General features: G+C 50.3%; 11 protein-coding genes across 11 annotated transcripts; 6 read left to right on the top strand and 5 right to left on the bottom strand.

Annotated features, from left to right (window-relative positions):
* Positions 1–162: 162 nt before the first annotated feature.
* Positions 163–4670, bottom strand: CHS2 (chitin synthase CHS2; the record flags this gene model as incomplete). Its single annotated transcript, XM_076635392.1, has 24 exons — positions 163–449; positions 518–599; positions 655–803; positions 862–968; positions 1032–1044; positions 1103–1146; positions 1213–1250; positions 1315–1358; positions 1427–1553; positions 1617–1775; positions 1837–2142; positions 2213–2311; positions 2391–2410; positions 2469–2537; positions 2601–2707; positions 2773–2780; positions 2849–2984; positions 3053–3076; positions 3150–3305; positions 3369–3429; positions 3494–3556; positions 3618–3772; positions 3828–3964; positions 4032–4670. 24 exons carry the CDS (start codon positions 4668–4670, stop codon positions 163–165), a joined length of 3030 nt encoding a protein of 1009 aa, XP_076484632.1.
* Positions 4671–5010: 340 nt separating this feature from the next.
* On the bottom strand, positions 5011–7162 carry PRP45 (mRNA splicing protein PRP45; the record flags this gene model as incomplete). Its single annotated transcript, XM_076635391.1, has 6 exons — positions 5011–5164; positions 5243–5575; positions 5649–6145; positions 6211–6441; positions 6507–7086; positions 7143–7162. The coding sequence occupies 6 exons, from the start codon at positions 7160–7162 to the stop codon at positions 5011–5013; spliced, it is 1815 nt and encodes a 604-aa protein (XP_076484631.1).
* Positions 7163–7548: 386 nt separating this feature from the next.
* Positions 7549–9891, top strand: JCM6883_000613 (uncharacterized protein; the record flags this gene model as incomplete). The annotated part of the gene is made up of 10 exons (XM_076635390.1): positions 7549–7719; positions 7861–7997; positions 8066–8140; positions 8201–8291; positions 8352–8431; positions 8501–8593; positions 8664–8912; positions 8995–9070; positions 9182–9380; positions 9503–9891. The coding sequence occupies 10 exons, from the start codon at positions 7549–7551 to the stop codon at positions 9889–9891; spliced, it is 1560 nt and encodes a 519-aa protein (XP_076484630.1).
* A 274-nt stretch (positions 9892–10165) lies between these two features.
* Positions 10166–12883, bottom strand: FAT1 (long-chain fatty acid transporter FAT1; the record flags this gene model as incomplete). Its single annotated transcript, XM_076635389.1, has 12 exons — positions 10166–10337; positions 10412–10550; positions 10626–10778; positions 10844–10934; positions 11010–11069; positions 11165–11300; positions 11396–11610; positions 11674–11787; positions 11850–11973; positions 12048–12371; positions 12436–12559; positions 12643–12883. 12 exons carry the CDS (start codon positions 12881–12883, stop codon positions 10166–10168), a joined length of 1893 nt encoding a protein of 630 aa, XP_076484629.1.
* Positions 12884–13477: 594 nt separating this feature from the next.
* Positions 13478–14038, top strand: JCM6883_000611 (uncharacterized protein; the record flags this gene model as incomplete). The annotated part of the gene is made up of 2 exons (XM_076635388.1): positions 13478–13557; positions 13636–14038. 2 exons carry the CDS (start codon positions 13478–13480, stop codon positions 14036–14038), a joined length of 483 nt encoding a protein of 160 aa, XP_076484628.1.
* A 348-nt stretch (positions 14039–14386) lies between these two features.
* Positions 14387–15083, top strand: JCM6883_000610 (uncharacterized protein; the record flags this gene model as incomplete). The annotated part of the gene is made up of 2 exons (XM_076635387.1): positions 14387–14535; positions 14762–15083. 2 exons carry the CDS (start codon positions 14387–14389, stop codon positions 15081–15083), a joined length of 471 nt encoding a protein of 156 aa, XP_076484627.1.
* A 1109-nt stretch (positions 15084–16192) lies between these two features.
* BUG1 (Bug1p) lies at positions 16193–16699 on the top strand (the record flags this gene model as incomplete). Its single annotated transcript, XM_076635386.1, has 1 exon — positions 16193–16699. The coding sequence occupies one exon, from the start codon at positions 16193–16195 to the stop codon at positions 16697–16699; it is 507 nt and encodes a 168-aa protein (XP_076484626.1).
* A 386-nt stretch (positions 16700–17085) lies between these two features.
* Positions 17086–18320, bottom strand: JCM6883_000608 (alpha/beta hydrolase; the record flags this gene model as incomplete). The annotated part of the gene is made up of 4 exons (XM_076635385.1): positions 17086–17304; positions 17364–17986; positions 18051–18136; positions 18205–18320. 4 exons carry the CDS (start codon positions 18318–18320, stop codon positions 17086–17088), a joined length of 1044 nt encoding a protein of 347 aa, XP_076484625.1.
* A 910-nt stretch (positions 18321–19230) lies between these two features.
* JCM6883_000607 (uncharacterized protein) lies at positions 19231–21006 on the bottom strand (the record flags this gene model as incomplete). Its single annotated transcript, XM_076635384.1, has 6 exons — positions 19231–19385; positions 19452–19670; positions 19744–20313; positions 20387–20470; positions 20538–20771; positions 20919–21006. The coding sequence occupies 6 exons, from the start codon at positions 21004–21006 to the stop codon at positions 19231–19233; spliced, it is 1350 nt and encodes a 449-aa protein (XP_076484624.1).
* Positions 21007–21214: 208 nt separating this feature from the next.
* On the top strand, positions 21215–22682 carry JCM6883_000606 (SDR family NAD(P)-dependent oxidoreductase; the record flags this gene model as incomplete). Its single annotated transcript, XM_076635383.1, has 9 exons — positions 21215–21372; positions 21440–21471; positions 21541–21629; positions 21697–21881; positions 21946–22034; positions 22100–22212; positions 22284–22393; positions 22470–22533; positions 22605–22682. 9 exons carry the CDS (start codon positions 21215–21217, stop codon positions 22680–22682), a joined length of 918 nt encoding a protein of 305 aa, XP_076484623.1.
* A 317-nt stretch (positions 22683–22999) lies between these two features.
* JCM6883_000605 (tetratricopeptide repeat protein) lies at positions 23000–26391 on the top strand (the record flags this gene model as incomplete). Its single annotated transcript, XM_076635382.1, has 11 exons — positions 23000–23234; positions 23305–23450; positions 23508–23544; positions 23614–23687; positions 23753–23875; positions 23945–24064; positions 24142–24267; positions 24340–24459; positions 24525–24644; positions 24708–24998; positions 26323–26391. 11 exons carry the CDS (start codon positions 23000–23002, stop codon positions 26389–26391), a joined length of 1461 nt encoding a protein of 486 aa, XP_076484622.1.
* Between the last annotated feature and the right edge of the window lie 231 nt (positions 26392–26622).

Below are 26622 nucleotides of genomic sequence, written 5' to 3'. Positions count from 1 at the left end.
GTAAGGGTAACAACTTCGGTTCAAGGGTAACGGGCTGAATGCCATCAATAAGGAATCAAAAGCACGGATAATCACGCTCGAAAGCGGATGAAGCAGAAGATAAAGAACGAACTAATTAGAAAGAACGAAAGAAACCGGATAACTTGACTCTCTCCTTCCCTCTTAATCCCCACGATAAGCACCACTATGCATCACCGATGCCTCATCCCCATCATCTTTCTCCTCAACCTCCTTTACTTCCGTCACTTCCTTCTTTGTCCCTCCTCCGATCCCTCGACCCGCTTCTCGCTTTCTCAACTTGCTCTGTTCTCCGACCTTTCTCCTCGCGAACAACCGCCGTTGGATTTGAGAACCGATCATTTCGACGTAACGGTTGATGACGTAGAGGGTTGAACCGAAGAATCGAATGAGACTCATGATCGCGACGAAACACAAAACGATTACGAGATCTGAACTCGCTCACACAACGTCCAAGTCAGTCGCCGACCAAAACGACTACAACGAGGAGAGAGCTTACAGATCTGGGTTCGACCGTTCCCACCATTCTCGGTGAAAGTCGAAGCGTAATCTCCGTGTAGAATCGTCGCAACGAGAAGTCCCTGCGATCAGTCACAGTCAGTGCCGGAGCGAGGGAGGCAGAGATTGTTGATTCACATTCGATAGTACCCAAGCGAGTAGAACGTTCGTTCGAACACTCGCATAGAAATCTCGAACGGCTTCTTCTTTCTGTTTGTGACTCAGTTGAGGAGGAACAATCATCGGTCTCGTCTTGAGGTTGTGAAGTGCCTTGTCGTACGATACATCTAGTGACAGAGACCCGTTCCTCAGCGTCAGCATGTCAGGCTAAGAGAATCCACTGACCGATATCGTCTTGATCGGAAGGGAGAGCCATAGCGACTTCGTCTTTCCCGACTTTGCGAGTGATACCGAGATCGATCTCAGCCTTATTCTGTTCTTTCGTACCCCATCTACGAAAGTCGAGAGTCAGTTGCGCGAAGCAAATTAGAGCGAGGACGGTTGAAGAGACGAACGAGAAATCGTGAACTGAATGACGGGAATGGGTCAGTTCTGCTACTTACGTGGAAGGACGAGAGGGGCTCACGATTCGAGAAAGCGAAAATGTTGAGCAAGTTGATATAGATAGGACTGTCGAGTCACAAGAGAGAAACGATGAGCTATAGTCGAGTTTTCGATTGAGTGAAAGCAACTGACGCGAACAGCATATATTGAGCCATAGAGGTGATGAGATGCTACAGGACGACCTCGATGCTTCAGCTCGGATCCGTAAAGAGAGTAAGGAGGAAGGTAACTGACCCAAGGATCGCCAGCGATCAAACTTGACAAAACATAGCATCCATCTGCACGTGGTTGGACCTACTTCAGATCACCGCGATAGATAGGACGTCTGAAATAGGAAGAAACCCACAAGTTGAAACGAGAGAAACGACGATTTGAGCCATGATCAAACTTTCGCCTGATTGTTGAACCGCTTGGTAGACGCAGTACCCGGCAGCTCCTAGCATGTAAGCTGTCGTCAAGGCAAAGCTCACCATCTGGGAAGCGAGAGCGCGTCAGTCGGTGAAGAAGAGAGAGGGAGAAGAAAGGGAGAAACGAACGGCAGTAATGTACTTCCAACGAGCAGCTTTCGGTCGGTTACCCATCGAGAAGAGGAAACAAGCGATAACGGTTCCGGTGTAGAGGTATTGCATGATCGTGTTTGCAACTTCGATATGAGGGATCTTGAACGATTTGTCTTGCATGGATGTCGTGAGAACCTGCATTTCATCGGAGGGGATCAGTATTCAGCCGATCCGTTCTTGTTGGAGTGGGACTCACGAAGAAGAAGATGGCATAGTTTCCCAATCCGAACCACGCGAAGACGACTTGAAACAAGTTGTAAATCGCTTGAATCAAGAGAAAGAAGACTTGTTTCCTCGAATGTTGAGTTCGAAACAGTTGCATCGTATGAGTGAGCGCATAGGTCGAAGCGAAGAAGGAACCGTTCAACCATCGTCTTCGTTGATTGATGAATTCGGCGACGGTGTCGGGAACGTCGGTTTCTCCCGCTGCGCTCTTGACGTACTTCAAGACCCAGGATTCACCTCGTTTGGCGATCAACTCGAAGCATAAGATTCGATCCTCCTTCATTCGGGTGTAAAGAACGGTGTCAGTAGTCTGAACGATAGACGGATAGAAGGGAAAGGGTTCGTACGGCGAGGTACATGTTTGAGGTAGTAAGATCTGCGTCGTGTCCTGCGAGATGTTCTCCCTTGAAGTAGGAAGCTAGAGGGCCTCGACCGAGCTCATCGTTCTGTTCCCGTTTCTCAATTCCGAGTCAGTCGCTGCCTGAAATCGAAGGCAAGGTTTACATCGAAGGCAACCGATTGTACCTTGAGAGCAATGTATCGATCTACAGATCCGACTGGTCAGTGCGAGTTGGAAAGTAGAGCAGAGAAGCCATGACTCACAAGCAGAGAAAGCACCCGGTAAAACCGAAATATAACCAAAGATCGATTCGGTCGGTTTATCCAGGATATCTATCACACGAATAATGTGGGAATCTGCATCGTTACACGGGCAGTGCGCGAAGAGAGACTCACTCGAGATCTTGTATTCGAAGTTTTGAGCAGCGACGAGCGGATTCAAGAGACTGAGCCAGAATCGACCTTTTTGGGCGACGATCTCTCCACAGGCTCCTCCGACGTTACTGTAAACATCACTCTCAAGTCAGTATGGCGAATTGAGAAGAGTCGAAGATTGAATGGTGCGAACGAGTTCATCTGCGAGAAATTAAGATCAATCGTTAGTCCAACACAACCTCTGCGACAACGAAGAATGGCGAGCTCACATCAAAGGCCTTCCAGAGATGATACAATGATCGATCTCCAGGTTTCGTACCGACATCCAATAACATAACAACATTCGGATCTAGTTGAGGTGCGAAAGCTTGTAGAGCCCATCGATGAGAATTGATCTTCTTTGCGCTGTAGTCATCATCGTCGATTCGAGTCAGTACAAGTTGAAGCTGGAGCTGACAGGGAGGAGAACAAACTTGTTTTCCTTCAAACAGAACATCCTACGAAAACCGAGCTTTCTCGTCAGCACGCTTCGATCAAGCGAGAGAAGCGTAGAGAGAAAGCGATACGCACATCTGTACGGGTACGATCCCTTTCTCCAACCCTTTGAACGTCAAATCAGGAGCGATACTCATCTGAGTCGTGTATTCGTAAACGTGAGCTTGTACGGATTTATCATCGATTTGATTCGTCGCTAATCCGTCTCGATAGATACCGAGTGCAGCGAGACTACATGTCGTCAAGGTTTGTTAGCTTGTAGAGAGGGGCAGAAGAGGGAGAAGGGAAGCTGACCAGTCGAGAACTCGGGGATGAATCGCTCGTCTACCGTCGGCGACGATACAGACGACAACCTCTGCAAACGAGCGGCTGGATCAGAGAGGGCTCATGCAGGAGTGCGATGAGGACAGTGGACTCACTCTTCCATCCGTCAGGACCCCAAGTCTGACTTTTCTTCCTCTTGCAAAGATGCGAGATGTTTTCTGATCGAACGAAAGCTTGGTCCCTCGCACTGAAATGAAAGTGAACGGGACCAAAACTCACTCATGATTCCATGTAGAGTACGACAGAACAACTCCTCGTTCTCGTTGTACATTGTAACGACGATGAATAGTTCGGTTTGACGATTGTAGAGAGTCGGTCGAAGGGTGTAATTCCTCGCGTGGAACTCGTCCGGTCCACATGTCACAGCCGTATACCTGTCGTGCGAGTGTGAGCGGAAGTGGAAAGCGAAAAGGGAGGGAGAGAACTAACCTAGTTTGCATAAACTCGTCTTCACCTTTTCTCGGTAAGAATCCAGCCAACCTCGTCGGGATTTGACACTCGATCACCAGGTTTCCCTCTGTCAACTTGACTCGTCGATTCGTCATGTTTCGTCGTAGATGAGCCGTCTACGAGAGACGATAAGAGTCAGTTCTCAGCTTTTCGCAAGAAGAAGAAGTTGAAACGTGAGCTTACGGTTGGAGGAGCTCCGAACCCTCCTTTATACGATAAAGCTGGACTATCCAAGTCCCTCATGATATTATCCTCGTCGTCCTCCTCATCGACGATATCTGATTCTTCCCTCCTTCTTCTCGTTCTTCTCGTTTCCTGATTCTGACTGACATAACTCGTATCCCCTTCGAAACTATCCTCAAACTCTCCTAGTCTCTTAACATCTTCCAGATCCTCGTAAACTCCTCCTCCAGCATATCGAGGAGCAGGATCCAAACCCGTCGTCGTCGAATCGAGGTGTAAATCCAAATCGACTTGAGATCTCGCTTGATATCTACTCTGACTAGCCGGTAGCGTCGCATACGTATCGCTCTCTCCTAAGAATACTCCTGCACCACCTCCTCCTACTCCTCCGGGTTCTGAGGGAGGTTGATCATGAGTTGTTGATCGAAAACTTGGAGGTCTTTCTCCTCCTGCCCGATAATCGTCGTACGGTTCATGAGTGTCCTGATAGCCTGTTGTTGAGTATCCGTAGTCGTAGTCGTGAGAAGGAGTAGGGATGGAACGGATGTCGGGGTTCGATGGATCGAATGTTGTTGAATGACTGGAAGAGTAGCCTCTCGCGCGAGCTGGAGGCGGAGTCGGGAGAGGGTAGTAGGTCATGCACCTATCCTACAATCGTGCTGGGGCGGAGACGGGCGAGAAGTCGAGGGCGAAGTGAATGATGATGAAGTTCTTCGGACAGCTTGGCCGAAAAAAACATCAAACTCAATTTTGTGTGTGGTCGAGATTGGAATCTCTCTCTGTAGCATCCTTGGGCGTACCGAGGAGGCATGTTCTCGAGAAAAGATCTCGCTTCGACTCTCTCGTCGAATAGTCAGAAGAATCGGAAGCATATGTAAAATTCATACAAACGAAAACTAAAGAATGACCAACCAACTTCTCTCCCTCTCTCTCTCTCTCAAACCATACGTACTAGCAGATACAAATCTCGACTCTCGCTTTACTCCCTAGCTCGCTTCCTAGCCTCCTCATTCTTCGTCTCCCCAACGAGATCCAATCCACGTTTCTTTTCAGTCGAAGGTCCCGCTTTCGCCGATTCCAAGAATGCGTCGACTCCGAATGGATCTGCTGTATCTCGTTCGAATGCGACAGGTCTACACAACACACACACACACCATCGTTAGTCACGAGTTGAAGTAACAGAAAGAGAGAGAGAGAGAGAGATGACTGACCCTTCCCGAACTTCACTCGTATCAGCACCATCGAATCCTCTCCCCGCAACTCCTAATCCAAACCTATCGTTCTTCATCGCCTTTTGCGCTTCCTCCTCGGCCAGTTCGTAGCCTTCATCATCGACGTTCTTCCCACGAGGTTTGTAAATCGCCGCGGCGGCCGACGAACCAGAGAACAAAGGTTTATCGTAAAGGTTGTAGGAGTCGGAGTTACCGAATGAAGAGGAGAGGGATTCTCGGTTGAAGAGACGAGAATCGAGCATGGAATCTTTCGAGAGGGTTGGTTTCGCCAAACCGAGAGCAATCTTTTCGGAAATATCTCGTCCAGTCGCCCTATCACTCCCAACGTATCCTATCAGCTTCACCAGTCTAGAGAGTAGGGAAGAGAGAGAGAGAGAAGACTTACCTAGCGAGTACTTTGGCTCGTTGTTCAGTACCCATATTGTTCATCCTCAATTCCCTCTCCCTCTCCTTCCTCCTCTCTTGTCTCTCTCTCGCTCTCTCCTTCGCCGCTCTCTTCTCCTCCTCCGTTTCGCCTTCACTTTCCTCCTCACTCTCAGCAGCATCACTCTCCGCTTGCGCTTTCCCTCTAGGCGTACTTCCTCGACTGCTCGGTGCCTCTCCATCACTTTCACTATCCGATCCATACCCAGCAATCGCACCTCCCATACTTCCCCCAACTTTCGCCGCCGAAACCGATGTCGAGGAGGGTTGAATAACGACTCCAGAACGTTCTTCTCGAGCTCGTTGAGCCATCAAGCGGAGGTTTTCTTCTTTCGCTTCTTTCTCTTTTTGTGCGATCTTTTGTTGCATGAGGGATCGTTGTCGGACTTCTTCGCGCGCGTGTCGATCCGCTACGTAGAGAGCTTCGGAGAACTGGGCGAATCGATCATTGATGTGAACCTACTCATGCAAATTCGCTCGATTATGAGCTGAGCGACAAGGGAGAGAGAAAGAGAACAACGAACGTCTTGTAATCCTCGACCGTCTGCAGCTAAACGTTTATCGAGTGGAATCGTGTAACCTTTGTTGTTCTTCCAATTCGAAACGCAAGGAGGGATCATCCAATCTTTTTGTTCTTGCGCCGTTACTTTACGAGGAGGAGAACGGAGGACTGGCGGAGGAGGAGAAGGGGGACCTCGAGGAATCTTCTTGCCTTTGAATTTGGGAGGTTCGAGGGGATCTTCTACTACTTCAGTCTGAAGGAACAACACAATACAAAGTCAGCGAAATCGGAAGGGAGAGGGGAAGGGAGGAGACGGACCATTTTGATGATTTTCTGATTCTGTACCCCACCCTGTTGAGGAGTATACCTCATGAAACTCGTCTCTCCTTGACTATTCGGTACGTTCTTGGGTTGAGCCGCTTTGATTTTCCCATTCACTAATTTCTCCAATGCCAATTTCGTCCTATCCGCCGTTTTCTGTACCTCTTCTTCCGAAGGTCTAACCATCTCCATCACGTCCTTATCTACATCGGTACGGTTCGCGAGAGGAACGAGGTCTTTGAAGGAAGATTGTACGGAAACTCCTTTTCGATGTCCTTGTTGCGCGATCGCGTCGTATCGAACTTTACCCTCCGAGTCTACTTGTAATGCGAGAGTGTTTCCAGAGGCGGCTTTGTGTTTACGTCCCATTTCGAGAGGGTATTGGGCTCGATGACATTCGGGGTAACTTCCTCCATCTCCAAAATCCGCTTGCTCCTTCGGGAACCACCCTTTCCTTTGTCCGTAGGGAGGGATGACGGGTCCTTGAGGGATGAGCGCGTTAGTTTGCTCGGGAGGAGTGGAGGACGAGGAGGAGATCGAGGTCGAGGTCGTTTCAGAATGAAGTGGCGCGGGGAGCCTACGAGGGAGAGTATTAGCTAGACCTTGCGTTCACTAGTCAGTATGAGAGCTCACGAGCCGAATAGCGCTGCCATCGTGAGCAGCGAAGTGATGAGAGACGGAAACACAACTCCGCTCCTGAGTTTCACAACTCGCTTTCGACAACTTAGGAAATTCGCCTGGACATCCAGTCTTGTCAAATACACACTCGTCTAGCTCTCCTGGCCTCTCAAAGGGTGCTCGCGGAAAGAGTCGATCTACCCCGGATCCCAAATTCAATTTCTTTGCGAAATACTTTTCCGCTTCTTCCTCTTCCTTTGCGATCTTTTCCTTCTTCTGAGGCAACTCTAGGTTCATACAGCTCCGCCTGCCACCGCCGCCCCGCTCCACCTCTCGACTTTCCCCAACCGCCGGGTTCTTTCAACTTCTCCCTTTCCTCCTCTTCGTCTCTTCCCGCCTGTCCTTCGCCGTCAAACGAAGAATGTGGCCTTTCTCCTCGTCCTCGATAGGCGACCCCTCCCCGACGACCCGTCAAGACGCATTAACCGATCAACAGTTACAAACTATCGAAGAGAAACGAGTCGTTCGTAAAGTCGATTGGATCCTCATGCCCCTCTTGACTATTAGTTTCGGGTTACAATACTACGACAAAGTAAGCTCCTCTCCCTCTCCTCAATGAACGGATTCCAGGAAGAGAGAAAGGCGAAGAATAGCGAGAGGAAATTGTCGTTTCCCTCGCGAAACTCGTTTCTTGACTCCCAAGACTCCGGAACTGATCAAATTGGGTTTGTAGGCGGTATTGGGATCAGCATCAATCTTTGGAATCATCAAAGATTTGGGATTATCGACGAGTTCGATCGATCCTGAAACGGGTAAAACGGTCGTTTCGACTCTTCGTTATTCCACGGCGAATTCGGCGTTCTACTGGGGGTCAGTTTCCTCTCGTCCTTTTTACGACTGAGACGATGATCGTTGATTGAAGGAGAGAGGATGAATAGGTACATCGTTGCGGTTCTACCGTTCGCTTTGTTACTTCAGAGGTTACCGCTTGCGAAAACTCTCGCAGCATGCATGTGCGTCCTCTTCTCCTCTCTCTACATTCTATCCACATGCTGATCGAGCTGGTGTCGCAGTTTCTTCTGGGGAGTAACAGTCATCCTCACGGTAGTTTGTAAATCGTATGAAGGTTTGGTCGTTCAACGAGTTTTCCTCGGCGTACTCGAAGTCAGTTCACCCTAAATCTTTCTTCTCGAGACGATACTGACTCGCATATCCGATGAATAGTCATCCGTCAGTCCAGGGTTCGTGTTGATCACGCAGATCTGGTACAGAAAGTCCGAACAAGCTTCTCGACTCGGTATCTGGTTTGTCATCACCCTCTCGCTTCTCGTTCCGTACTTGTGCGTGGGTACTGAATGTTGTCGTATGAACAGGTATTCTGCGACGGGTATTTTCAGCGCTTTCTCAGGAGTCGTCAATTACGGACTCGGTAAAGCAGGAGGATCTCTCGCTCCCTGGAAGTACATGTACGCCCTGGTCTCTTCTCTCTCTCCTCATCTGCTCGCCGATCTTGGATGACCGAGCTCGCTCGAATAGGTATCTCTTCGCCGGAGCCTGGACCATTCTCTGGTCCTTCGTCGTCCTCTTCATCGTCCCCGATTCCCCTCGAACCTCGAAACGATGGTTCAATGACAGAGAAAGGGAGATCTTGATCAAGCGATCGAGGGAGAACATGTCGGGTAGAGTTGAACCTTCGACTTTTGACTGGAGTCAAGCGAAGGAAGCGATGAGGGATGTAAAGATTTATATCTTCTTTGTGATGGCGGCCGCGATTTATATTTGCAAGTGAGTAACGAACGGGAGAACGAACGAATCCCACGAATTGGCAGAATCGATGCCGACCAGCTTCTTTGGATGCTCACTGTAGTGGTGGAGTCACGGCGTTTGGTGCGAGGATCGTCAGTTCATTCGGATACGACTCGCTCACGACTATCGCTATTCTCGTAAGCCCCGTCGCATGTCTCTCTCGTTCCCTGCGTCCGAGCTCCAAACTTCGAGTCTTCGCTTCCAACTCGCCCGCCTGACACCTCCTCGTTCCTCTTGCTCTCTCGTAGATCCCCGGAGGAGCCTTCACCTGTGCCGCGATCTACCTCTTCACCTACATCGCCGACAAATGGAAGAACAGTCTCACCTACCTCATCCCTCTCTCCTGCGTACCCGTCATCGTCGGATCTGCGATTATTTGGGGAGCGAGTTGGACTCATCGAGGCGTACCTTTGTTTGGGTATTATTTGCTACCGACTTTTGGAGCTCGTGAGTCGTCGTTTCCTTCACCATTCCCTTTCTGTCGAGCTTTCACTCGTTCTCGACCTTGTTCGAAATGGAACGATGACTGACACTGTTTTCCCACCTCGTCGTCGTTCTCTTTCTACTAGCTTATGTACTCCTATTAGCTCTCGCCTCCCAAAACGTCGCAGGTTCCACCAAAAAAGCCATTTCAACCGGTGCAATCTTCGTCGGTTACAACGTTGGGAACATCGCCGCCCCATACACGGTCTTCACCGAGGAAAGACCGATCAAATATCAGTCGACTTGGGTTGCGATTGTCGTTTCGATGGGAGTTACGATGGCGTTGTCGCTCGTTCTGAGAGGGATCCTCGTCAAGGAGAACAAAGCGAGGGATGCAGAGGCGGAAAGGGAGAGGGTAAAGAAGGAGAAGGAAGTGATCGAGGATGGGGAATCGACGAAAGAGAGTCTCGAGGCCACGGTGGAGAGGGAAGACTTGACGGATTGGGAGAACAGAAAGTTTAGGTACTCTCTCTAGAGAGGGAATGATAAATATAGCATCATCGGTTCTGGGTCATTGGTCATTGGGATATTGAATGTATAGAGCAGCATTCAACTGCATATCTGTCGGTAGTTTATTGGATTATGTATTGGGATTCTCTTCTCGCTCGCCGTGATCATAGAGAGAAGCGTCGAGAGTAGGAAACGGATGAATTGATTTCGACACACACAGAGTAAGACACAAACCTAGAAGCCGAGAGATCGAAGTAGTTACAAAAAGGAAAATCGAGAAACGCCGCGCGAGACACTCTTTACAAACGATGTTGACCAGCCTTGAGAGCTTCCCAATCCTGTCTCGTAAAAGGTACGTATTCCTTCTTCGAAGGGTGTAACCACCAGACCTCGTCCTGAACGACATCGGGATCGACTCCTTGGTTTCGTAGAGCGACTTTGAGTTGTTTCTCTGTACCGTTCGTTTCCGATCTATGCTCGAAGCGAATCAGTCACTGCGCTTTGTGGAGAGAGGAGATGAGGGAGGAGGGGAGGGTGAGGCTTACTTGTCGACGATTCGAATGAAAAGAGGTTGAGCGTATTTCGGTAGAGTTTTCGCGACGTGTTGACTAAGTTTCGGGAAATCGATCGGAGCTCCCGCTCGAGGGACGGCGGCACATCCAGCTCGACCTTCGTGCGAAGGGACTATAGAGTGAGACAAACAACAACGACCCAGTCAGTCCTCGCAATTTCGGAGACTAGGGCGTGAGAGGTCCTCACCGAGTACACCATAGACGTTCGGATGGTCAACGACGGCTCCGAGCGCTTCCGCGACGGTAGTAGTTGCAACGTTCTCACTCTTCCATCGGAAAGTGTCTCCCAATCGATCACAGAAGTAGTAGAGTCCATCCTTGTCTCGACGAAGGAGATCACCTATGACGAGACGAAACAAGCATGAGTATCGAGGAGTAAAAGAGAGAGGGGGGAGGAGAGTGTACCAGTTCGGAACCAAGCGTCACCTTTCTTGAACACATCTTTGAGGATCTTCTTGTTGGTTCCCGTTTCGTTACCGTAATATCCAGCAAAGGCCTGTCATGAAGCGAAAAAACATACCAAGGATTAGCCTCTATCGCTGAGAAACCGAGAGGAGGAGACGGAACTTACGAGATGAGGTGAAGTCATATCAATGAACAGAATCAATTCTCCGGGTTCATTGACGTCCGCCTATACAGGAAAGTCTCCGAGACTCGATCAGTAAGCCGCGCACTCAGAGCCGAACACGAGAAAGATGACAGAGACAAGTCAGAGCTCAAACTCACACGGACGCAATGTCCTTTCTCATCTCTGAACGGTTCTTCCGTCAACGCATCGACTTTGACGATGACTTGTTTGTTCTTCTGAGCTGCCGATACTAGGAATCCTTCTCGTCCAACCGCACCCGCTCCGAAATTGTTTCTGCCGACTCTCAAAAGGAGAATCAGTCTCGTGCTCTAGCACTCTAGCTCACCGCAAAGGGATCGCAATCACAAAGAGAGGGAATGTGAACGTACGCGTTATAGTTGAGTAAACTCCCATTCCCTTCACTCGAAGCGAAAAATTCCGAAATGACTCTCACTCCGAACCTTTCCCTGAACGCGTTCCAAACCTCGGGTCGACATCCATTTCCATACGCCATGAAGACGTTGTGGTTCTTGTCATCGGGAGAAGGAGGGACCGCGAGGAGGAATCGGAGAACTTCTCCTACGTATTGAATCACGTTGGCGTTCTAACTCGACGAGAAACGGTATGAGCTCAGAACAGAGAGAGGGAGAGAGAGAGGGTAGCTTACCGAAGCACGAACGTCTTTCCAGAATGTAGAAGCGGAGAATTTCCTTCCGATGATGACACACGATTGAGCGTTCCACGAGACTGCGATTGCGAGTAGCGAAGCCGTCGAATGATACTACAGGACATCGCAATCGATATCAGCTCGATCGTATCGTCTGATGAGAGAAACCGACGTACGAGAGGCATAGGAGTGTAGATTCGAGTTTTCTTGTTGAATTCGTTCAATTTCGTCCAAGCTCTCATCGCGGTTGCGGTTCGACCGTGAGTGACGGTAGCAGCTTTCGGCAATCCAGTCGTACCCCTGTGCGCAAATGTTGCTTCTATCAGCGTTCCCATTCTTCCAGAAGGGACATGAGGGGACACGCAAAAACGTACGAAGTGTAGATGTAAACTGCGGGAGATTGCCAAGTGATTCCTTTCCTGTACTTGTCGTCGATCCTCTTGTCGCTCATCTGACCCAATACCGTCTCATCCAGCCTGACTTCCGCTTGGATCGAAGGTTGTTTCTCGATAGATTTCGTGAATCGATCTGCCCATCTCACAAATCTGATCGAAGGGTTCTTCTGGAGGAGTTGAGAGGAGATCTCGGAGATGGAGGACGAGAGGTCGGATTCATAGAGAAGGAGTTTTGGCGAGGTAACGTTGGTGCAGTGGATCAAACCGTCGCCGGTGAGGTTGAAGTTGATGAATGCCGGGACGCTGCGTAGGAGAGTGAATGTCAGACACAGCGTAGAGATGAAATAGTGAGCCAAGGCTGACGTACACGTTGATAGACAAGCAAGCCAACCAAATGATGGGATAAGCTGGTTTGTTCGGCATGTACAGCGCGATCGAATCTCCCTTTCCAAGTCCTTGCGCGAGTAGCCAATGAGCTAATCGATTGACCTCTGTAGGCGCGGAATGGGCCGAGCGTCAGCTCAGCTCAAGGCAACAATCCTCCCTTGAGGTTCAGAAAGAAAGCGAAACTGACCTTTCGCAACCTGATTGAAGCTCAACGTCACCCCATCGCACACGTAACAATCTGCGTCACCTCTCTGTTTCTGCGCACGATCAAAGTAGTAATAGATCGAGTTTTCGTCCCTCCTGTTCGCACTCGCCAAACCGATTCGAGCGTTGATCAACCCTGACGCCATTCGGAGGTCATTCCCGAGTTTAGCGTTGAGATAGGCTCCTACTGCGAGTCCTCCGGCGACTAAAGCGGGAGTAGACATCGTTGGGAGAGAGGAGAGAGGGGAAAGAGATGAAAGTTGAGAGAGTGTGGGGGAAGATCAGGAAGGAACTAGGCGGAGTTGGGCTTGCTGGCTCGGATAGTGTAGGTGGAGCTGAATGAACTGGGGTCGGAGCTGTAGAACAGCGTAGAAAGGGAAAAGAGAGAGACCTCGAACTCGCTTCTCTCCCCCGGCGACCTCTTTTCCCGTTCCCGACTTTGACCCAAGACCGCCCATCGATTATACTGAACATAACAAGACCCAACGGACATCGTCCCGAAGCCGACCGCGGTTCCTAGCTCTACGATCGGTGCTCCTCTCGTCCTTTCATCTTCAAGAACGTTTCTCCTCCCTTCTGCAAGTCGACATCGCTTCGGAGACTGGTTATTTGGTAGGCTCTGATCCTGCGAATCGACAGAGATACAGACGGACCCGACGCTCACGACCCTTGACGCTGTTCGTACTCATAAGCTCACTCTCTTTCGCATCCCGTCTCGCGTTCTTGGAGGTCTCACGGTTACAGACGATTCGAGTCCTTGAGGGACGAGTGTATTGAAGTGGGAAGTGGACTAGAAGCGCCCCACAGAGGCCACGATCATGGCATCTTCTGGTTCAGTTCCTCCCCTTCGTCCCACATATCGACATCTCGTGAAGAAACAGGACGAAGATACAGGCAAGTGAGTTCATCTGTCGACGCCTGTCTAAGAGCCGCTTGAAGAATCGCGGATGAATCGACGTTTGAACGTCGGAAGTAGATCTCCCTCTCGAACTGAACTGGAACAACAACTCGCTACAACTCAAGCGACTCTCGCTTCTACTCGAAAGACCCTCGAATCGACTCAACAGGATCTCGAATCGACTCGAAAGAACCTCGCTTCGAACGTATCTCTTCTCGAACAAGCCCAAAAAGTCATGTCGGATCAGAACAGTCGAATATTCGAACTCGGAAAGAGGATCGGAGAAATCGAAGAAGAGAAGATTCGCATTGAAAATAGCGAGGAGGACCGTCGCTATCACCTGGAGATTGACTTGTATAGGACGACGAAGGATCTGGAAAAGGCGGAGAAAGAATTGTTCGAGATCAGGACGAGAGCGGAATACTTGAAGTCGAGTTGTACCGAATTCTTCGACGCGTGTGGGGTGGAAGACGCTCAATAGTATTGAGTCAAGCTCAGCGGCAGAAGCAGAAGCGAGGAAGAAGGTAGTTGGAAAGATTTCGCTGGGTCGAAAGTTTTAGTTTTCTCTGGAATGGCCCTCTTCGTCTCAAAGGTTGTGACAGCTTGTCTAGCTTCGATCAGCTTTGTGTAGTGTGCTCCTGAGTAGCTACATTGATCCGCAACGAGATGAGACGAAAGAACCTTGATCACGTGGCTCAGATTTTGGAAGAGCGAGATTGCGAATCCCTTCCCTTCTTCTCTCTTTCTCCTCTCTCCACTTCTTTCGGTCACTTCTGTCGCACCTCACTCGAATCGTCTACCACAACCTCTAGCTCTCTACTCAACCATCATGGCACCTCGAGGAAAAGGAGGACGTCGTGGAGTCTGGGTACCACCTTCTAAGCCTCGTAACTATCATCCCGGAGATCTCTCAGATTCCGACTCAGAAACGCTCGTCCATCCCTTCTCTTTCACTCTCGCGAGGACCGAGCAACTCACGTAAACGTCCGGCAAACGAATCTTTCCAAGCCTTTTCGACGCCTCTTCAGAAGAAAAAGCATACCGTTTCCCAGTTTGTTGACCTTCCAGTTCGACCAGGACCAAAGAAGCTGGCAGACGAGAAGAAACGAGAGAACGAGTGAGTCGTTTCGCCAGATTCTAGTCTCGAAAACTCCTGAAGAACGACGGATGGACGAACCGTGACGTTTTCTTTTCTGTGAGCCAGATTGCAACAACAACTCGCTTCGACTCAGAAAGATCTCGAATCGACTCGCAAGAACCTCGCTTCGAATGTGACGCTCCTTGAAGAAGCGAACTTAGTCATGGCGAATCAAAGTCAACGAATCACCGAGCTCGAAACGAAAGTTGGAGAGATGGAGGAAGAGAGGTCTCGCTTCGAAGCTGGCATGAACGACGAAGGTCCAACGCTTGGAAACCTATGGTGGAAAGCGACGAAAGACAAGGACAAGGCGGAGAAAGAATTGGAAGAGTTGAAGAAGAAATGTCGCGAATTCTTTACGGCGTGTGGATATGAGGGTGTCGAGTAGTCGAAGGTCAACTTCAACGAAAACGAGGACGAGGAAAAGCCGGAGAGAAGATAGTTGGAGAAAGTTTGTTTGGTTTCTTTCCGAGGTTTCTACTTTGTTTCGCTTTCGTTGACTGGTCTTCGTTACTTTACGCCGGCAACTCGGTGACTGCCTTCTTCGCTGATGATCACTTTGGTCTCGATTTGCGAGAGATCGTCAGCCACCGAAGCGACGAGCGAAAGACAGAGAGTGACTTGGGTGAGACGCGAAAAACGCCGCACCGCGAAACTCTTCTTCATCTCTCTCTCTCCTCTCCTTTCCTTCTCTCGCTCACTCTCGCTACCTCATCCCCATTGACGCAGCAAAGACTACCATGAGTGACTCGCTATCTCAAGTCATCAAAAAGAACCCTCCGACCACCAGCTCCTCCAAATCCGATTCTCAGAAATCCATTATCAGTCGTTATCCTCCCCCTCTTCGGAGCCTACCGAGTCGAGCACTACTCCCTCTTCCGAAGATACCGTCGTCCAAGTCACGAGCTACTACAATCAAAAGATTTGTCACCTCGAATCCGAAGTCTACCGACTCAAACAGAAAGTCAGGGACACGAAGATTTGCGAGCAATCTCACTTAGTCGACTTGCTCAAATTACAAGACGAACACGTAGAGCTCAAGGGAGAACTGCACATGGAGAAAAGGAAGAGGCGAGAGGCAGAGGGAGAGTTGGAAGGGTTGAAAAAGAAGAAATTGAGGTTCATCATTGAAACGACTGTTGAAGATGCTCAGCCAGAAGTCGAGGAGGAACCGCAAAAGGCATGAATTAGGCTGGAAGCTACGGATGGAAGTCAAATTGAAGCCCGAAGAGAAGAAGGAGCCTGAGAAGTCGCACGGATTCGGTTTTTTTTTGCGCTTTTCATTATCTGTTTGAGATCCGAGTCTGTCCCTAGTAATCTCGTTTGTGATCGCTGTTCAACTTTTCCTCTTTCGACGCTGCCTCCGAGGAAGCAATCGGAACTCCGCTTGTTCGAGGCTCGAGCAAAGAAAAGCGAGATCTGTGCGACTTGCCTCTTTCTCTTATACTCTTCACTCTCGTCTCCCATCCCATCTCAGCGAGAACTGCACCTCTATCAATGGACGAACCAGTGATCATCATGTCTACCTCCGCTACCGAAAAAGACGAAACCTCAGCCGGATCCTCCTCTCTTTCCGCCCCATCGAATCCTACCACTCCCTCGAACCCCACTCCATCTTTCAGCAAACCCCTCCTAAAAGTCAATACCCACTCGAAGCAGAAGTCTCGCGGAAACGGAGGAAAGGAGAGCGAGATCGAACGATTGAAACGGGAGGTCGAACAGCTCAAATCGCAGCAACGTACGCTCATGACGGACAAACTCTCGTTGAACAACAAGACGTGTAGCTTGGAGCTCAAGCTTGATAGGGAGAGGGAGAAGAGGAAGGAAGTAGAGGAGGAACTGGAGATGGTTAAGAGGAAAAAGTTCAAGTTTACGTTCGAGGCAACGGTGGATGATGCTGAAGCTGAACCAGAAGCCGAGGAGGAAGAGGAAGTCGGAGAGGAAGTGAAAGAGGAGAATGTCGAGTCAATTGCGGGAGCAGCGACTGGAGAGGAAAAGGATTGAGCTGGAAAAAGGTTCGGTTTTGCTTTTTCGTTTTCTTTTTGTTCTGATTTTTGGGTTGGTTTGGGAAAGCTGTTCTGTCGAGATCCTCCACAAATCAGTCTGGTAGACAGTGCGGCGCTAGGCTCCGCTGAACTCGAGCGGTTGAGAGAAGCAGTTTCATCTCGCGAATCTAGTTATTTAGTTCTCAGTATCTTGCTGCTGTTGACCTCCTCAGCTCCCCCATCGGGCGTCTCTGCGTATGACTCTGGAAAGAAAATGACAGCGAAACAGCAGTAGTACAATGCAGGATTTATAGAATCAAAAGATTAGGTAAAATAGAACTGACTAGAACCCCCGAGAAGATCACACCACGACGATTCAGCTATCGGTACGTTTCCACGCATAAACTATAGCTTGCTCTCCCTCGTGGCGGACTCATCGACGACTATCGGTGAAGCCGGTGAGACTTGGATCGAAGGGTTCTTTGATGTATCGATCGCCATCGTCGTCGGAGCTAGATTACTTGTATCGTGATTGGTGTTGCTGTCGGAGTGCGAGAGGATCCAATCGATAACGTAGTTGATGAAAACGATCTTGTCTTGTCCTGGTTCGTTTTGCATTTCGTGCTGTAACTCACTCGAAGCATCAGTCTCGGCTCGCCACAATCAAAGAAAGTGGGACTCACGTAGTGACCCTCGAATCCCTTGTAAGTGGCATCCCTCACTCCCAACCCTTTCAATTTCTCGACAAACTCTTTCGAAGCCTCACAATCCGTCACTTTATCGCTCTCACCATGACAAACCAACACCGGCAACTCCTTATCCCACTCCTTATACTCTCTCGACATGATCCCCTCTCCTCCTACTAGCATCGACCCGACTCCTCCGAAACTTCCTTGTTGTTTACACAACTTGTCTTCAGCATAAGCTTTCTGAATCTCTGGGTCTCGACACGTATCCTCGGCTTTCACTTTCGCGTTGATCGGTAAGTTCGGGGCGAGTTTCCCGAGTATCGAACCGAGTTTAACAATGATTGGAGCGGCTTTCACGGAAGGAGCTTGTCGAAGTAAAGGAGAAGTCGAGATTACTCCGTTGAACAAACGAGCGTTCGAGGGTCGAGGAGAACGGGTGTGGTAGCCGAGGACGAGGGCTCCTCCCATAGAGTGTCCCATGAGATAGAAGGGGATTCCGGGTTGGACAAGTTGGGAATGAACGTGAGAGGCGAAGAAATCAATGTCCGAGAACTGCTTCGGCCAGGTCGTTTGGCCTTGAGTGTGCTTTGGAGTGTAGAAGGCAGTTTGACCGAAACCTACTCACTCCCTCCTGAGTTAGCTGTTGAGCGTGAGAGGAGGAGGGGAATGTGTTGAACGAACCTCTTTGATCGTAGGCGAACACTGCGATCCCTTTCTCTGCATACAAAGGGAATACATGATCGTATCTCCTGATATGCTCCACGAATCTACGCAGCCGAGAGAGAGGAGGGTTTAGTTGAATGAGGGCACCGATAATGAGGAAGAAGGAACTGACCCATGAACGAAGAGAACTACTGCTCGGGTACGGATAGAGGAGGCTGGAAGCCACGTCTTGGTGAAGAACTTGGTACCATCTGGACCGAGCACGTCTGCAGTTGAGGAGGTCGACATCGCTTTGGAGATGAGAGAGTGAATGAATCGGTTCTCTTCTCTTCTTCTCACCCGAATGGGTTCAATCAACTTATATCGGCACTCTGATCACCTACAGTATTTCTCTGTTCCCGCCGCCCTCTCGAACCATCCTCTCGGCTTCTCCCCTTCTGCTTCCGTTCTTCATCGCTCGCTCGCCTCTACAGACGACGAAAACAACAGATCGACTACTACACCGAGCCAGAAGACGCTGTATCCCGATACGAACATGCTACTCAAGCCGTCGCTACCACCGACGAAGCTATCGCGCGACTATCCTTCATCAAACATCGTTCAACAGTCTCGTCTCCTTCCAACCCGGCAGCTGGACCATTGATGCAGTTTTCTTCGGTGAAGAGCGAGGCAGAAGGAGTCTTCGGTACTGTAGCACAAGTCAGAGTTTCAGCAGTCAAGTGAAATTGTAGAATCACGTTTTACATTGCCTCGACAAGTGAAGCGATTCTCTCGTTCTATGCGTTTGCAGATCATACGCCAGCAGTCTCTGCGACGCTCCCTGACGAGAGGTTAGCGAGCTTGAACTCGAGAGAGGAACTGTGAAAGCCGAATTTCACAAATCACCTCCTCTTCTTCCTGCAAGACCACCTCGAGCTCCTGTCTCTCGGAGCTGGAAATCCTCCCCCTCATCTGCACGCTAGCAACTCAACTTCGACAATCGGGTCCCTCGACCTTCTGCGCTTCGCACCTTTGCGGATTTGAAACGAAGGAAAGCAGAGGGATACCGACCGCACGAACGTAGGTGAGTTCTCGTCGATGTATTTGAGACTTGCTAGTGACAGACGATGAGCTCTTTCCCTTTCTCTCCTCTTCTTGTCCCGCTTCCAGCCACATCTCATCTAAGCCTCCTCACTGAACTTCTCGGATCGTTTCACTTCTACATATGATTCTTATAATCCCACATCCCCAATTTCTGACTCCTCCCCATCGAAGAAGCCGAATCAAACGGTCTCGGCGTAGGGAACTGCGAACTCGGAGGGAAACTTCTTGTTGGTGCGTTCGGAAGGGCTAGGATCTCCGACGGTGAGGGAACTACAGACCCGGATCAAGCTTCATCAGTGACTAAGACCACAGAGAGAAGGAAAGGGAGAAACTTACTTCGGGAGAGAGCGGAAGAACCATTCGACATCATTGGAGCAGGGACGGTTGTAGGCGCAGGAGCGCGGGGAGGTGGAGACAACGGTGCGGATGATGCAACGGGAGGAGGAGGAGCTCGAGCAGGAGGAGCGAGGGAAGATCGTGGACTCGAAGATTCGACGGTTTCTGAGCGATGCATCATGGGGGGTGGAACGGCTCGGCTGGGAGGTGGAGGGGGGGCTACGAGCATCGTACGATGACTAACATCAGTATTCGACGAGAGAGAGAGGGGCAGAGTGGGAATGAGAATTACCTCGACTGGGAGATTCGACGCTTTCAACTCGATTCATCGAAGGAGGAGGGGCTGCTCTGCTTGGCGGCGCAGGAGGAGGCGGAGGGACCGTTCTACCTGCGGGAGGAGGAGGGGGAGGGGGAGGAGCGCTCGGTTTCATTGAAGAGAAACCTTCGACGACTGAATTTGACGTTGATAAAGGATTCGGAGGAGGGACGGGTCGTGATGGAGGAGGAGGAGGCGGAGGAGGAGGCGGAACGTTCGAAGATGATGAAGTAGGACGAGAAGCGGGTGGCGGAGGAACAGCGCGAGAGGGTAAAGATGGCGGAGGATTTCCGATCGAAGGGGGAGGTTTTCTTGTTGGAGGAGCAGGAGTGGGTCTGGAGGGCGCGGCGGGCGCGCTCGGTACTGGTGGGGGAGGTGGAGCGCGAGGGGGAAGGGGAGCGGAAGGTGTTGAACTCGGAGCGGGAACAGGTCGCGAAGGAGGAAGTGGAACATTTCGAGTAGGCGGAAGTGCGGGACTAGGCCTTGCTGAGATAGGTGGAGGAACAGGTCGAGATGGAGGTGGGGCGGCGGGGCGAGCTGGAGGAGCTGCGAAGGGAGAGTTGAAGGAAAGTCAGCGAAAAAGGGGAAAGAAAGGAAATCTGAGAAAACTTAGACTTACGAGCAGGAGGCCGAGGTGGAGCAGCAGCTGACGGACGACTCGGAGGTGTAGGAATAGCTCTGCTAGGAGCGGAAGGAGGAGGAGCTTTGCAAGAAAACTCGAATTGTCAACGAAATGCGAAACTGCGACTTTTACAGAGAGAATTACTCACGAGGCGGAGGAGGAGGAGCTCCAGTCGGTTTACTGCTCAGTGAGCTAGCTACTGGTGCTCCGGTCTTCTTGAGAGTAGGCATTCCGACTCCAGCAAAGATTCCACCGAGTTGAGGAGCCGAAGGTCGCGCATCTTCGTCTGTTCCTCCTCCAGAACTCGCTCCAGGTACCGGAGGAGCTCGAGGTACTGCAGGTGCTTTCGGTTTACTCGCTAATCCTCCATCGAGCACGGCGCCTACTCATCGTAGTCAATTGATCGTCATCGCCGAGGATTTGAAGTGATTTGAGGGTCAAGATGAAGCAGAGTAGTACATATGAATGTTGTCAACTGTCAGCCTGTTTTGGATTGTCCATGATCATCATGAGCAGAAAGGAGACTGACCTGCGCCTTGAACAATTGATCGATCATTCGTCTGAGTCTTCTTTAACCCTTTCCCTTTCTGAATCTGGTCCAATAATGCGTTCTGCATCCTCTGTAGCTAGGTTCGTCGTGATTTGTCGAGAGGTGATGACGTGATGACACTCTCGTTTCGCAGCTGTCGAAGGTCAGCTCTTCGAGGCTTTTTCGTACCTCCCCTAAGTCTGCGCCGGCCCCACACTCCCTAAATTCCCTCCGGCTTTCGTTCTTTCCACAACCGACTACTCTTTCTCCTCCTTTCTCTCACCTCCACGACTACAATGGCTAAACTCTCCTCTGAAGCACTCGAACAAGCACAACGACGTACGCTCGCCCGATTGAAGCAAGTCCAAACTCACTTCGACGAAACGAAAGGGAGTGGAAGGTTTCAGGGCAAGGTAGCGATCTTGACGGGAGTTGGAAGTGAGAAAGGTATCGGGTGAGTTTCCCCTTGCAATCTCAGCTGAAGACAAAGAGGGAGCCTGATCTTGCGAGAGAAACTTCAGTCGAGCAACGGCAAGATTACTCGCGAGAGAGGGTGAGATTTGTCTCTACCTCTCTAGCCCCATTCCTGTATGATGAGGCTGACGTATAGATGTTGTGACAGGAGCGAAACATCTTTACGTACTTGATTTCGCAGCCGAATCGCTCCCTCGTCTGAAACAAGAATTGGAATCTCTCTATCCATCCCTCAAGGTCCGTCTGTCTCTGACTCGCACTCCAAGCTTCACTTACTGACACTCTATCTCGCTCGTTGCTGTAGGTGACTTATTTCGACGGAGATGCGGCCGATACGGAATTGATCCAAAGTATCTGCGAGCGAGCGATTCAAGAAGAAAGGAGATTGGACTTCTTCTTCGCGAATGCTGGGACTGTCGGAAGTAATATGACGCTAGATGGGTTCGACGAAGAGGGTGGGATGGAGGTGTTCAGGGTGAATACTTTGAGGTGAGATCGCTTTCGCTTCTCGATCTGAGCTCGGAAACTCGAGTTGACGATTGGTCTCCCGTAGTTGTTTCATCGCGGTCAAACATGCAGCAGCTGCTATGAAACGGAATCCTTCAGACTTGATCGGCGGTTCAATCGTTCTCACCGCTTCAGGTAAAACTCTTTCTTTTCCTGACAGCTCAGGGAATGAGACTGACCCTCTCGTAAGCTCTCGACAGTCGCCGGTATCCGTTCCGGAGCTGGACCTCAAGATTATTCAGCCTCGAAAGCAGCAGTGATCAATCTCGCAAACACCTCAGCTCAAGCTCTCGCAGGAACCGGAATTCGTGTCGTATGCCACTCTGCCTTTTTCTTACTCTATGCAAAGTCGTCGACTGACTGAATCGATGGTGACGGGGATAGAATGCAATTTGCCCAGGATTGATCGAAACGGGAATGACTACTTTCACGTTCGAAGCCGCTCGACAACGAGGTACTCTCGGTAAAGTCGGTCAATTAAACCCTCTTCGAAGGTTCGTCCGTATTCTACCTTAGCTCTTCTCTCTCTTCGCGAGGTCGTTGAGCTAGGTTCCTCTATTTGGCGAACAGATTCGGAATTGCGGAAGAAATCGCTCAGGCTGCGTTGTTCTTGGCTTCGGATGATTCTTCCTACGTGAGTCTTTCTCTGCTTCGACGATAGAGCTTCGACTAGAGCTGATGCGAGTGTCGTTGTCGGCGCAATAGATCAATGGTATCTCGCTTCCGGTGGATGGAGGACTGAGTTCGAGTCACCCTGTCGTGCCTGGACGAGAAATCGTTTAGGTCTTCTTCTCATTCGAAGTCGAAAACGTCAGTCTGCCCACCACCGTACCGTATGTATGAGGATCAGGCGTGGGGCAAGGGAGTTCCTTCGCATCTCAAGTTTCGTGCGAAAGTTGTCTTTTTTTCGAGTATTTTCAGTACCCCTTATTTCTCTTTGACCTGTCGTATCCGAATTTTAATCCTATCCTTCTATCAGTCTGTCGCCTCACAGAGTCCAAAAATCGAGAGAGCCCGTTCCCCCTGTCAAAACGCGTTCCTCTTCCTCTGCTCCTTGCTCGTTCCTGTAATTCGCCTTTCAAAACCTCTATCATGCCGCTATGAGTCTCTCCGAGTTCCCCATCGGTCCACTCTCCTTCCCGCTCCCCGTTACACCGCCTCGCAACTCCCCCTCTTCATCTTCATCTCAATTCATCTTTCCTCCCCCGTCACCAAACTCCCGCGTCCGACAGAGTACCGCGAGACAATCTTTCGAGGAAGCTAAAGCGTTGTATGAGACGGGGATCATCATTTCGAAGGAGAATCCGGCGGCTGGAATCGCTCATTTCATTCAAGGTGAGCTCTCCTCGACTCTATCCCCTCTCTCGACAGCGAGGACAGCTGATAGTACAAGTTGAGTTCGTAGCGGCGAGAGTGTTCGGGGATCTAGGACCGGGACAATCCAAGCGACGGGAGAAAGCATATTGGCAAGCGGGAATCTGCAGCGGTCGAGTTGGGTGGATCGCGAAGAAGCGGAAGGATTGGAACGATGCAAAGCAGGCTTTTGAGCAGGTGAGATTTCCCACTCGATAGGTAGAGGGAAGGGCAGCTGACGAGGACAGAGAGTAGGCCTTGGAAATCTTTCGAACGATCAAAGACTCTGAAAGTGAGCAGTTTCGTCCTTGTACTGCTAGTCCAGTCTCGACTAACGGTGTCTGGTTCGAGATTCTCACAGAAGAAGCGACGACGCTCTATCAACTTTCCTTAGTCTCTTCAGACATTCTCGCGGCTTCGGATTATCTCAAAAAAGTCAGTTTTCATTCTTCATTCTTGTTCCAAACACTAGGCCTGACCTCCTCCCCTCCGAAATGTAGGCATCTCTCATGTACTCCGAATTGAACAACGGTGCGAAAGAAGCAATGTGTCTTTCAGAGCTCGGAAATTTGTTTGGAAAACGAGAAAAGGACATCTCGACGAGTCTGTTATACTGGAAACAGGTGAGCCTTTCGACTCTTCAGCCGCATTCATCGAGGACATGGCTGAAGTAACCAACGCGATCTCACCAGGCTCTTCTACTGTACATCAAAATGGGAGATCGGGAAAAAGAAGCGAGAGCTTTGTTCTCGATTGCGGAAATTCTCGTGCGGTCGGCGGAGAGATCGACAGCTTTCAAATACTTCTTGCAGGTGAGTCGTCGGCTTCTCTACGTCAAACTGTGAGGTCGTCGAGCTGATTGAGCTTGTTGTCGATTCGATCTTTTTAGGCGAGAACTATTTTTCGATCGATTCCGAACCGAATGAAGAAATGGGATGGAGATTGCAGTTATCAGTTAGGGAAGATCTGTGTCGGGGAGAAACGGTTCCAAGCTGCTGTCGAATACTTCGAGGAGGTTCGTCTCTACTTCCTCTGCTCCGCGTTCACTCGGAATCGTAAAACTGATTGCTTTGCGATGGTTGCGTAGGCTTCCGCCTCGTTCAGGGAAGTTGAGTTGTGGACGGATGAAGCGTGGTCTCTCTATCGGTTGGCTCTAGACATGCTCAAAGTGCATTCAAAAGACCTCGCGATCGATTATCTAACCGAGGTGAGTTCCTTTCCTACTCCTCTTTCGTAGAACGTCGAAGGTGACCAAACTTCGCTTCATGATAGGCTAGGAGGCTGTTCGCTGAAGTAGGGAACCAACGGGAGGCTGAAGGAAGTTGTTTGTTGAGACTCGCGGAAATTTCGAAAACTAGCGATCCCGAACGAGCGAAGGATCTCTTGAACGAGGTGAGTCTCCTCTCGCGACTTCCATCCAGTCGTATCCGACTGATGCGGAGGTGATCCACGCAGGCTCTCGAATTTGTTGATCCCGCGAAAGAACGAAGATTGGCGAGAAGATCAACTTTGATCCTTCAATCACTCTCTCAATACCCGGACGCTGGGGCACCGATGCACAAGCTCGATCGGCAATTGCAGGAGGAAGACTGGTCGCTAGCAGCAGCGACTGAGGGAGGAGGAGGAGGAGAGCTCGAGCTCGAGCGAATACGAGAAGAAGATGAGTACGAGTATGAGCTCGAGCAGGCATCGGGAACGGTTGAGCAAGAAGCAGTCGAGGATGAGAGGGATCGTCGATGTCGACAAGTGAGGGACAGCTCGGAGGGAAGAGAAGGAGAGGGAGCTTGGTGGGCGATTTGAGCGGTTTCTGACTTTCGTTTCAAGGTTAACTGTTGTTGAGATTATTCTTTTATGCGTCCGTTCTCGCTTGGATGCAACTCGTTGCCCTTTCTTGACGCGTCAAAGTCACAGAGTGAAAGTGGTTATTGACAACAAGGGACTTTGAGCGAGTACAAACGAGGTAGAAAGAAATTGTCAACCACTCTCCCGCGCTAAATCTGCCAGCAATCTCTTTCGAACTCCTCATGTTTCGACAACCTTGTCCATCGCGTCTCCTTGTTCTCCATCCAATTTTGAAAGGTAAAGATTTTGACGTTTGACTCGCGAAGGTAGGACAAGAGAGCAAAGAGGAGTGGGTGGCGGAAGCAGAGCTCGGTAGAACTGAGGACCGAGATTGCGTTCGCTTCAAGCCCGTCCGCGAAGAGGTCGGACCCGACAAGATGGAGCTCGACCATGTTTGGACAGCTCCGCAAAAACCCCGAGAACTTTTCGAAGTTGCCCTGTAGGTGGAAGCTCGTGAGCTCTCTTGACTCGGAGACAGTCGAGATGGGAGTCGAAAGGGGAGTACGCACATCATCGCTGAACCTGATACAGGGAAGTGTGAGCCTGAGGACTTTGAGCGAAGGAATACAGCACGCTTTGGGAATGGCTGGCATCGAGCTGATTTCTTTGAGGGTGAACCGCTCGACCCGAGTTTTCGAGAGAAGATGAAGAAATAGGGTAAACTTTTGATGAGTCCAGCCTCCGGCATCGGAGTGCTCGGAGTCCGTGTACGGATGGAGTTCCAACGAAAGTTTCCGTAAAGATGAGATGGATGAAGGTATGTACTCGCCCTGCTAGAAGCGGATCTGTGTCAGTTTCGATGATGAGCGAGTCGAAATATGCTTAGCGCTAACCAGCTGAGACGAAAAGCCTTTTTCGAAATGAGATAGAAAAACATCGACCGACGACGAGTCTGTGTTTGAGGCTCGATCTGAGAGGGAAAAGGAGGCGACGTTTTCCCAATTCCATTTCGCCATCGCATCGGGTGACGAATTTTCGAGCTGCCAATGTTGCATTCCTCCGATGTTGACGAGCTTGAAACATGAGCCTAGCCACATCCGGCCTTCGAAACTAACAACCTTGTCGTGAAACTTGCTGTGTGCGCGTTCGACGAAATCGTAACTCGACAGTCTGGTATCCTGGATTGAAAGGAGATCGAGACGAGTTCGGTTCGTCAGATCCGAGAGAGCGTCCGAGAGAAGGGCTCTTGAAGTTGGGGAGGCCTCGTTGATGAAGAGTTTGAGCTTAGCGAGACGGGGAAGGCAGGAAAGAGCGAGAACAACGAGTTGGGCGTGGTCATCTCGGAGGCAAAGGGTGAGCGAGCGGAGTTGACTGGCCCTGCCTTGATCTCCGTGGTGTATCCGGGTTTGGACGAGGCGAGAGAGCTTGAGGTCCAGTTCTCCCGTGAAAACTCCGAGACGCGAGAACCAGATCGGACGGGCGAGATTGAAGATACGTTTGTTGATCAGAATCTCGGCAACGGGTGGCGATACCTTCCTGGTACACCGGTAGACTTCTTCGAAGATTGGGAGGAGGAGATCGTTCGGGA

The sequence above is a fragment of the Sporobolomyces salmoneus genome, assembly GCF_050403485.1.
Source record: "Sporobolomyces salmoneus JCM6883 DNA, S_salmoneus_JCM6883_v1_ctg97, whole genome shotgun sequence".
In the NCBI taxonomy this organism is placed as follows: Eukaryota; Fungi; Basidiomycota; class Microbotryomycetes; order Sporidiobolales; family Sporidiobolaceae; genus Sporobolomyces; species Sporobolomyces salmoneus.
The sequence above is the reverse complement of the archived record's forward strand: the minus strand, read 5'-3'. Positions and strand labels throughout refer to the sequence as shown.